The sequence below is a fragment of the Passer montanus genome, unplaced genomic scaffold, assembly GCF_014805655.1.
Source record: "Passer montanus isolate IOZ18808 unplaced genomic scaffold, ASM1480565v1 scaffold5, whole genome shotgun sequence".
NCBI classification, from domain to species: Eukaryota; Metazoa; Chordata; class Aves; order Passeriformes; family Passeridae; genus Passer; species Passer montanus.
Window position 1 is genome coordinate 611,572 of NW_024369929.1, and position 10,591 is coordinate 622,162.

At 45.5% G+C, this 10,591-nt stretch overlaps 1 protein-coding gene across 2 annotated transcripts in view; it reads right to left on the bottom strand.

Annotated features, from left to right (window-relative positions):
* BBS4 (Bardet-Biedl syndrome 4) overlaps nt 1–8,352 on the bottom strand; it is a 34,954-nt gene extending 26,602 nt beyond the window's left edge. For both annotated transcript variants that reach the window (XM_039722778.1, XM_039722779.1), the window contains exons 1-2: nt 8,258–8,352; nt 6,458–6,509 (exon numbers count right to left, since the gene is read on the bottom strand). In XM_039722778.1, coding sequence (XP_039578712.1) covers nt 6,458–6,509; nt 8,258–8,281 — 76 coding nt within the window. In that variant the 5' untranslated portion in view covers nt 8,282–8,352. The remainder of the gene's footprint in view (nt 1–6,457; nt 6,510–8,257) is intronic.
* Between the last annotated feature and the right edge of the window lie 2,239 nt (nt 8,353–10,591).

Genomic DNA, 10,591 nt, shown 5'->3' on the forward strand with positions numbered 1-10,591 from the left:
GAGCACACCACTGCAAAGGCAAGGCAATAAAATCCCTTATGAACAGCAGAGGTGGTCTGAGATGCTCACTGCTGGCTCCTCCCACAGCAACATTGGGATGGGAGAGATTTATATATTTTGTCCCCCACAAAGTGGCTGCATGCATTCCCAAAATAACCGTCTCCTCATTAATTCCAGCAATCAGGAGCAAAGTAGTTTGGGGATTTCCAGTTCTAATCCCTCCTCTGGCTTTAATTCCTATGCTTAGTCTTTTTCTGTCTAAGCATGAGGTATTTTACATGGAAATTGAAACCAAAATCGTTGTAAGGCATTTGTAAGAAAAGTTTTTCCTTTAGAAAGCAAAATAAAATTCCAGCATGGAGAGGAGCAGAATCCAGCCACATCAGTCTTTGAAAATTCCCACTCCATAAGGAACAGCACCTAGAACCTGTCCTCAGTTCATCCACTGCCAAAGAATGTTATATTGAAAGAATATTATAAGAACATAGATATACATACACAAAAAAATATAGAAGCTGGCCTTGCAAACATTTCAATATTCCCTACACAAAACCCTATAGTTTGAGTTCTTCCAGCCTCATTGCCTCAGGATGAAGTTTTCCAGGAGGGAAATCCCAGCCTATCCCAGGATGAACATTTGCCTGTGCACCTTCTCTCTTCCCTACTGTACAAATGTGTTAATGATATAGTCTTTAATTACACAGTCACAGAAGTACACTCCGCCTCCTCCTAATTAGAAGTAAAAATATGAATCACAGTCAGGCAGGGAATGAAATTATTGAGAATTATGAATAAACCAGTGACAAAATCCCAGGGCTTGCAGCGTGTCTAATGCAGCTGGAAGCGTTGGCAGTGAAGGGGACAGGCCCTGCAAGGAGTGAATGGAAATATTTTTAATTCAAAAATGCCTCAGTGAGCTGCTCCTTGCTCAACATGTCCTGTCATTCCTGTGCCACAGATGCTGCTGGAGAGCTGGGCTAAATGTAACAGGTGATTCTGTCACCAAAGGCTCAAATGCTCACATTCCAGCTGCACAGACATGGGGAATTCTGACTCTTGAGCGAGCTGCATCTCCTTCAAGTGTCTGAAAATGAAGATATGATGACTTGCCTTGTCTCCAAGGTAAAGGAGAGGAACAGGCATCCTCAGGAAGGGATTCATCCCAGCACAGGTGGCTGGGAGAGGTCAGGGAATGGCACAGATGCCCTTTCCACTGACTAAACATGGAGCACGAGTGATCTTGCTGAGACTTGCTCTGCATCAGAGATGTCTCAATGCAGAGAGATGAATCCCACCCTTCCTAAATTTGTCACTTACTATTTTTACAGAATTATTTTTAAATTCCCACCAGGAGATGCTATTTTATCTGTATGCAGCACGCCAACAAACTGCGGCTGAAGGCTTTAGAATCAAAAGAAACTTGCCTGGCACCAAGGACTTTCAAAGAAGCTTCAAAAAATGAATGTACCTGTTTTAATAACTGGCACTAAAATGTTCCCTGTTGTGCTGTCTGCAAAGGATTCCCTGCTCCTGTCAGCACAGATATTAATGTACACACACAAGAGGGCAGAGCTGTGCTAGCACATCCCAATTTAAATATTACCAGTTCTTTGCAGTGCAGGGATTACTGGGCTGTTATTCTGGGAAGAAGAGGATGAAGTGAAGGATATTATAGAATTTAATTACCCAGAAATGATAATCCATTTTTTAATCTCACTACTCAAAACCAGCAGCTGCATCAGATCCTGAGCATCACACACAGCACTCGCTGCTCCCCACTTATCGGCGAGATGGAAATACCCAAGTCTCTTACATAAAACAATGATGTAATTACCAACTAATCTAGCTTATTTAGGAACCAATTTCTTCCCACAAGGTTGGGGGTTCAAATGGACTAAAAGATCTTGGCTTGCATGTGGCCAAATGGAAGTGAATGGGTATGGAGAGATAAGGGCTGGATTGGCTCCCTCCGACCACGACATTCCCACTAAGGCCTTTTCTTTCTGACACACTTAGAAGTATTAATTAATTTAACTCAAGGGGGTTGTTTTTATCTGGATTTCTCAGGCAGCTTCACTCTTACAAGTTCAAAGGCAGCTTTGAAGCCAGCTCAAAGAATGGATTTATATTGATTTAAGAAACTGTATCAGAAATTCAGAAATGATCAGCACTGCAAGTGCACGGAATCGACTCCACGGGGTAAAGAGTTCCTGCTCTTCAGATTAAACACTCACAGAACCCCTTAAAACATCTGCAGGAGCAGGAGGGATCCCCACTGGTTCATCTGGCAAGCAAGTGCCACCCAGAGAGAGACAGGACAGCTCATCAAAAACCACTTATTTATTTCTGCATAATCTGAGCATTATTTATTATTATTTATTGCATTAATATTTATTAGCATTACTAAGAGCCACATTTGGAGATTGTTTATTGGCACTTCCTAACCAGAGCCACCACCCAACAGACCAAGCAGTGCACTGTAATATATCCATTTATATGATACTTTTCATGTCTCCAAATGTTTTGTTAACCAAAAGCCTGCAGCATCCAAAACCTGTCACTGAATATTAGGCCAAGCTTGTGGTTGATAAATGGAAAGCAACAAAAGCCAGAGCATTTTGCCAAAGGTCACAGATAAATCCTTCCTTCAAACCCTAGAAAAAACATTCCTACAAAGCATCCAAAAAATACCCCAATGCCCAGGCCAGGGAGAACACTTGATGTCTGCTAATAGTTTTGCAGGATTTTCATTTTGAAAATTATTTACCTGACCCTTCCTGTGGTAAGTGTAGAGGTGGTTGATGACAATTCAGAATTCTCATTCTTGACAGATTAATGGATTTTTAGGACAAGTTCTTCCCAGTGATTCAAGCAAAATCAATTTTGCTTCAGTGAGTTTATTATACTGTGTACATATTTAGGATTCTACCTTGTCATTAAAACACCATCAGTGCATCTCAGAAAGTCTGAGGTCTCATATTCATGTAGAAATCCAAATGCATTTCAAATTGTCCCATTAACCTCTGAACTGTTATTAGACAAACACGAGCTCAGAACTTACTTTCGAAACATTTTTTTCACAATAAAGGGAAATAAATTTGAGTTATGTTCCATAAAAACCAACAATACAAGCTGGTAAAAGCACTTCTCCACTCCAGTACTATCAGATCCTATAAAATTATTTTATTTGCCTGCATAGGAAAAGAAAGTGAGAAGATGGGAGACAGCCTATCTCAATTCCAAACCAGTAAAGCATTTAGGAAAATATCTGATTAATTTAGAATGCAGGAGAGAGATTAAAACCCCACTTCAGCAGACTGACATTAACTCCTTATCACTTCAAGGAACAGAGCTTGAATTTATTTATTCCACCCTCAGTTGCTTGGGGATCAACAGAGGGAGAGCTATGGATGGAGCAACAAAGGGAACTGATTTTGGGAGCAGCTCTGCCAACAGGGGATAAAGGACAAAATAATGAATGCTACTCCTGTGTCAGCTGCTGAGGGACAATTGTCACCAAGGGTGGCCACAAGATACTTGGAGGGAGTCACCTCCACCCATGCCATTAATTCAGATCATTGCATGGAGGGATTTCAAACCTGATTCCACCAACACCATCTGCTGCAGAACCTTGCTGAACACTCATCCTCTTCCCTCAGGGCTGGCCTGCCCACAAGCCAGGCTCCCAAATCCCAACTTTCAGGCTTTGGCAGCCCAACAGCCACATGATGGATCAGATACTTCACGAGCAAATTCCACCTCCAAACTCAACGTTATCCTTCCAAGAGCCAACAACCCACTTGCTGAACATTAGTTGTAGGTTCCACCTTTTCTTGGCTCACAGGGAGGATCATGGGAGGAAAGCAAGAACAGTGAGGGGAAACAACTCAGTTCAGGTTCAATACATCCACTGGAAAGCAAGAACAGTGAGGGGAAGCTACTCAATTCAGGTTCAATATATCAGACCTGCATCACTGAAAATGTGGCCTTCTGGCTAAAGCTAGCACCTGCACGTGTGTATTTTGTCATTCCAATGATTTTTGGCAAATTTGAGACTCCATGCTCAGAAACACACATTTAATGCCTCACTCCTGCCCAGCACAAACCCTGACAACCCGAACAGGCTGAATGCAGCACTGTGATGGTTAACACAGGGCCTCAGCAATGACTTGGTCCCACTCTGCTACACCTGTGTGCAACCACTTCATCCATTATTGCTCCATTTGGGCACAAATTTTACCCACACCAAACTGTTCATATGGTCTCTGCATTTCACAGACCTGTTTGTGCTAACGTTGAGTTCAGGATCTCTCTTGCCAGAGAAAACACTGACACTGAAGCTTTATCCTGCTCGAAAACACAATGCAAATATAAAAAGGCAATTTGTTGCAACAGAAAGTGGTCATTCAATGTTTAAAATGCCAGTTTAAAATAAGTTTAGCAGCATTCTTCTGTTCAAACAGCACTGATGTAGCCTGGCTCCTAAAGTTCATTGTAATTCTCCTCAGCCAAACTAAAATAGGATGAGATATTTAATTAAGATGGTCTACAAATATTCGATTAAAAAAACGCAGCTGTCATGGGAAATAGATGCTGCTCTTTCCTGCCAAATTCCACAAAAAAATATCCAACATCCCTTCGTTCTCCCTCCTCCTCTTCTTCATGCCCCCAGTCCCCCACCCACCCACACACAGAGGACACTGTTACATCACTCCAAGTACAAATCTTTTTGCTGCCCTCATTTCCCAGAGATTAACGACCAGGCAGCTCAAATCAGCTTTCCCAGCTGCACTGAAGTCAAATATTAAATGGCAAAGCCCAAAGGCTTTGAAGGCATTTCAGTCAGAACAACCCGAGGTGTGCCAGGCCTGGAGATGCCTCAATTTACCTTAAAGGACAGAAAAGTGAATTACAAAAGTCATGGGCTAGAGGATTTTTCAAAAATCATCATAGTTTACTTGGAGCCAAGGGTTGTGTCATTATAAAAGGGAGATCCAGAGCCACAAATAAATGGGACTTGCACAAGGAGGCAGAGCAGGGTGGGGGTTCTGGAGGATGAGATGGGAGTCATAACCTTTATAGGAAAGGATAGAGATGAAATAGCTCACCAGGGAGCCCATCAGTGCCTCCATGGAAGTCAGACTAATTGCCTCAAAGTAACCAATTCAGAGTAATTTTAGAGCAATCCTTGCTCTGAAAGAGTTGAGGGTCAAGATAAAAGTAAATTTGGGAGTTATTTTTACTTCCATGCAGGCCTGAAGCAGTAGCAATGTTCCCAAAGAGGCCTGGGCTCGTGCTGAGCCAAGCCCCATCTCCAGGCCAGCCACACTCTGCTCAAGGGCTGGAATTCCTACCAGGAATTGGGACTATGTGAGGTTGGCCTGAGCTCCCCAAAAGCAAAGTGGTTTTTCCAGCTTCCCAAGGCCTGCAGGACAAAGAACCCAGTTAGGCAGAATGTCACTGCAGTGCCCAGCTGCCAGTCAAACTCCTTCTTACTGGCAGCATTATCCCAAGGCAGGCTGCATCCCAAGGAATACCAGGGCAGAAAATGGCCAAGGGGCTGTGCTCACCACTGAGGCTCCCTGAATGCAAAGGTAAGGGAAAAGGACTGCTTCTGGCACTGGGGGTAAATACTCTTAATTGGAATCTGAACTGTGAGCCCTCTGCACACTCGAGAAGGGAGAATCTATCAAAAACCATCCCAGAAACTCAGCTCAGGTAGGCACAAAAGCTCTGCAGTGACCACATCTGTGCTGGAAGGGGAGTGCCACAGAGAAGAGAACACTCACTGTGTGTCAGGCCAAGTCCTGCCTCAAGAATGAGGGAAAGCAGAAAAGGAGAGGCTCAAGAATTTACCAGATTCCTCAAAAAACAGCAGGATTTGGTCAAACCAACAACAGAAATTGTACCTGTTCCAGTTCAGATTTCAAACCAACAATTTGCACTGAGTGAATTAACACATTTTCATTATTAAAAAGAAACAAACAAAGGCAAATAAACTATAATTAAACTCACAACCTGCCTGATTTGATATCACTTTCACTTCAAATATTGGAATATGTGACGTAAAAAACCCCCACAAGACAGAATGTTTGCTTCCCAAGATTATTTCCAGAGCAAGACACCATTCTGAAGAACCCAAAACAAACCCGTTATTATTTGAGAGGATAAATGAGTATCAAACTCATTAACAGCCCCATAAGTAAGTACACAATAAAATAAACAGTCTCACAGATTATAAGCAAACATGACACAGGCTGTGGTTATGGTAAATCAGCCAGAAACAGCACTGAGCTCACAGAGACCCTGGAAAAATACTGGTACGCAGCAAATTACAGTCTAGACAGTCTCCTCTTCTCCCAGAGGACATTTATTTCCTCCTAGACAGCTGCAAACACTACAGAAAAAACCTTAAAACCAACCTGCCCAAGAAACACAATCAGATCTTCAAACAAACCTTTTTTAGGACGGGGTTTTGTTGGTTCTGTAGCCGCTGGCGATGAAGAAACCTGAAAAGACAGAAACCAGGAGTAGTAAATAGACCAGGCAAGGTTTCTTGAAGCTCTGCTCCAGAAAATAATCAGAAAGGACAACTGGCAAATCCCAAAGGAGGGCACAAAAATAGCAGCATTGCTGCTGGACAAACTCTGCCCTGCCAAGCAAGGCAGGGATTTCTGAGATTTCTGATTAAATCAACGTGCAGCACACCCCTGTTGTGGGGTCACTTCTCATCCTGGGAAGGGATCTTTACCCTGCAAAAAAACACTACTGGAGCATTCAAGCACCTAATTAGAGATCACACAGAAAATAAGTCAAAACCATGTCTCATGAAACATTTATGAGGTTAATTAGGGCAAAGCTGCTCCCAGGGAATGTCTGAGTGTGCAGGATGTGAGCACAGGGATGTCCCAACACATGGAGGGCAGGGAACCTCCCCCAGCAAACACTGCCCAGAAAACACATCAATTTTATATTATTTACTTCCTTTGCATCAACCAGCAAACCTTCATGGAAAATAAAGGGTCTATACAGGATAAAGTATTTTTATTTTTCACTCTGCTTTTTGGGAAGACACAACACAGCATTTTAAATACCTGTGTCACCTCCCCGCTCCTTAATAAATAATTTTTAAAATCAGAGATTCAGACAATCTTTGCTCCTTGCAATGTTTTGGGAACATTTTCTAGTTGCATCTTTTTTTACTGGAGATGGGGCAGATCAGAGAGGCTGAGACATGAAAAATAACCCAAGAAAGGCTCTTTTTTTTTTTACTGTTTACTTTTTTGTTTCTTAAAAGTTTCTAAGATTTTATTGACTGTTCTGATTCCTATTGTAAAAAACTGAGCTGCTATTTTCATGGATTCACCCAACTCTGAGCATTCCATCCTCAGCAGGAATAACCAGCACAACACCTCACTGGTTTACATATTTCAATTTTTTTTTTAATCTGCACACCCATCATCCTGAGTCCTCTCACTCTGTTAAGACTTTCCTGAAGTTTCTCCTATTTCCTCCTCACCTGAGTAACTTTCTACCCATCTTTTTGTCCAGATAATTTCCAAGTACACTGAACAACCCAGGCCTGGTACTGATCCCAGTGGGGCTCCACAGCAACCACCACAAAAAATGAAGGAATTATGGAAGAGCTTGGGTTGGAAGGATCTTAAAGATCATTTTGTTCAGCCTCCTGCCACGGCAGGGACACCTCCCACTGTCCCAGGTGCTCCAGGCCCTGTCCAGCCTGGCCTTGGGCACTGCCAGGGATCCAGGGGCAGCCACAGCTGTGCCAGGGCCTGCCCACCCTCACAGCCAGGAATTCCTTCCCAGATCCCATCCATCCCTGCCCTCTGGCAGTGGAAGCCATTCCCTGTGTCCTGTCCCTCCATCCCTTGTCCCCAGTCCCTCTCCATCCCATCCCTCCAGGCCCTGGCAGGGCTCCGGGCTCTCTCCGAGCCTCCTTTACTCCAGGCTGCACACCCCAACTTCCTCAGCCGCTCCTTGTGCTGCAGCCCCATCCCCACCTCCATTACTCTTCCCCTGTTCCTAATAATCGATAATTAATGTTAATTACTTCACCACACGCTGAATTTCCCTCACGTTTTCCACACCAAGCGTGCAGATTAAAAACTCGCTCTTCAGAAGAACTTCCCGCCGCCGCCGCCGCCCTTCACTTCCCTTCGCCTCCTCTGCCGTCCCCCGCCCCTCCGGTCCCTCCCGGTCCCCTCAGCCCGGGCTCCTCTCTCCCCTCTCCCCTCACCGTGGCGTCCTGCGGCTCCGCCATGGCCGCGGCGGGCCGGGGTTGCCATGGCGACCGCGCGCCACTTCCGGCGCGGCCATGGCGCGCGGGGCACGGCGGGAAGCTGGTGGCGGGGGGGCTCCGCCCCCCCCCCCCCCCCCCCCCCCCCCTCAAATCTCGGCCCCCGTTTAACCTGAAAAGCACCCGAAAAACCACAGAAATAATAAAATGTCAGGGTTTTGGAAGGCTTTATTGGGAACTCCGCGGTGTAGAGGGAAGTGAGGCCGCCAGTGAGGAGGGATAGCCCAGGAAACGCTGAGCGGCCGCGCTCCCTCCCCGCCCCTCAGCAGCAGCAGGGAGGGAGGTTGGGATGGCGGATTTTGTTTGTTTTCCTTTATATTCCTACAGTGTCTGTGGGGATGGTAATTCACCTGCGAGCGCCTGAAGCCCGGAGGAGAGGAACTGCGCAGGTTTTCCCACAGAACGGGGCTCTGTCACTGTCTTTAGGCTTGCCGGCAGCCGTGGGGCTGAGGACGCCCCAGAGCGCGTTTGCCCTGGAGTGGAGTGCCCACATCCCCGGCGCGTTCCTTTGGGGAACACGGGTGAAAACCCAACCTCTGTGCTTGCACCTGCCCAGCCCAGCTGCCGAGCGTCTCACCGCACGGACGGAGCATTCCCAGCGGGAATGGCAGGGACGGATGCGGGCGTGGGCCATCCCACCCCTCAGGCAGCAGCGGGAGCAGCGCGGGGGAAGCGCTGCGCTCCCTCAGGTTTGAGCTCCAGGGCGAAAAAAGAGACAAAACCACATCCGTGGAATGTCGGTAGGAGCAGTGAGGGAGCAGAACTGAGCCCGCTGCCAGCTGCAAACAGCATCCCGTGTTACAGCCCTGCCTGGGATCTGCCTTTTTATCTGATCCCTGCACAACTTCCATCCCCTGGAAGCTGGCAGAGCGGCAGGAGGCTTGGAGGACACTTGCCTGGCGAAAAATACCACAGAAGGAATTCCTATACAGGAGTAAATTTAATAAAACCACCACCAGTTGTTTACTTTAACATAGCTCTTGTTACAGAAATCATAAAAATGGACTCAGTAGCTAAACTCATTAGTTCTTTCCCCTTTTAATTGAAAAATACTCCGCTGATTTCAGCTTCTACTGCACTAGATGGAGTGTTAAATAGTTGCCAGGACAGGACGCCCAGTGATTGAGCCCAAAACAAACACAAAGACAATTCCATCAGCTTTCCTTTTCAATGTTACGACTCGTTATAATGAAGTGAAAATTAAAACAGCAAGAAAGGGTCCATTTGACAGATGAAAGGTGGAGGGAGAGGAGATCCACAGCCGAAATCTCGCAGGAAGTCTTTGGAGAAGTGGAGCAAACCACCCCTCCTTGTCCTGCCTCGGGATCCAAGACAAACCTCTAAGCACACACAAACACACGCACACGCACACTCACACGCCTCCTCTGGGATCACAGCACGTGTCCTGCGTGCACCAGTGGGAACAGAGAGCTGGATTTGGGCAGGTAAAGATCTGGGGCCAAAAATAAACCGAGAAAAAGGCAAGGCATCCTGAACCAGAGCTCCAGGAGCTGCGAGGGGCCGCGTCCGTCGCCAGCAATGGATACACACACAGACCTGGGGGAGGCCCTGGACAGAAAGGAACTGCAGGAAGAGGAGAAACCCAACTGCTCTGGAAAAAGCCTTCCAAAAAGAAAACAAAAATAAAAAATATATATATATAGATATATTCACTACACCAGCACACGCTTCCCCCACCCCAACCCAGGGAAAAAAAACAAAAAACAAAACCAAACAAAAGAATCAAACTGAAAGAAAATGCACAGCAAATAGACATAATCTTGAAGATTTTTAAAGAATAAATATTTTTTGTAATTAAACATTATGCAAACACGTGCCACGCTTGCTCTTTGTCCATGCATATGCGCTATATACAACTTTGAAAAATACTGTGTTGTCCTCTTTTTGTTTTAAAAGTCATATACAAAGGTTGGGTTTTTTTTTTTCCTTGCTGTGTACCCCCCTCCTTCCCTCCCCAAAAATCCTCTTTACAATGAGTCAATCCACACTCATCCATGTATTTGGGTGGCAGAGAGGAGGAGGGGAGCGGGAGAGCCACCCCCCTTACCAAAGTCCATCAAAATGGCTGGTTTGGACATGAAAAGCAGTGTCAAGAAACTGGTTTAAGTTTCATCTGTACTACACACAGGAAAAGAAAGAGAGAAAAGAAAAAGGAGTCGGCTTGGAGGATGAAGCTACGTTACAAGTTAAAGTTGGAGGGTTTTTAGTGCGTCTGTCACACTCTTGGCCGCCTAGAATACTGTTGTACAATGG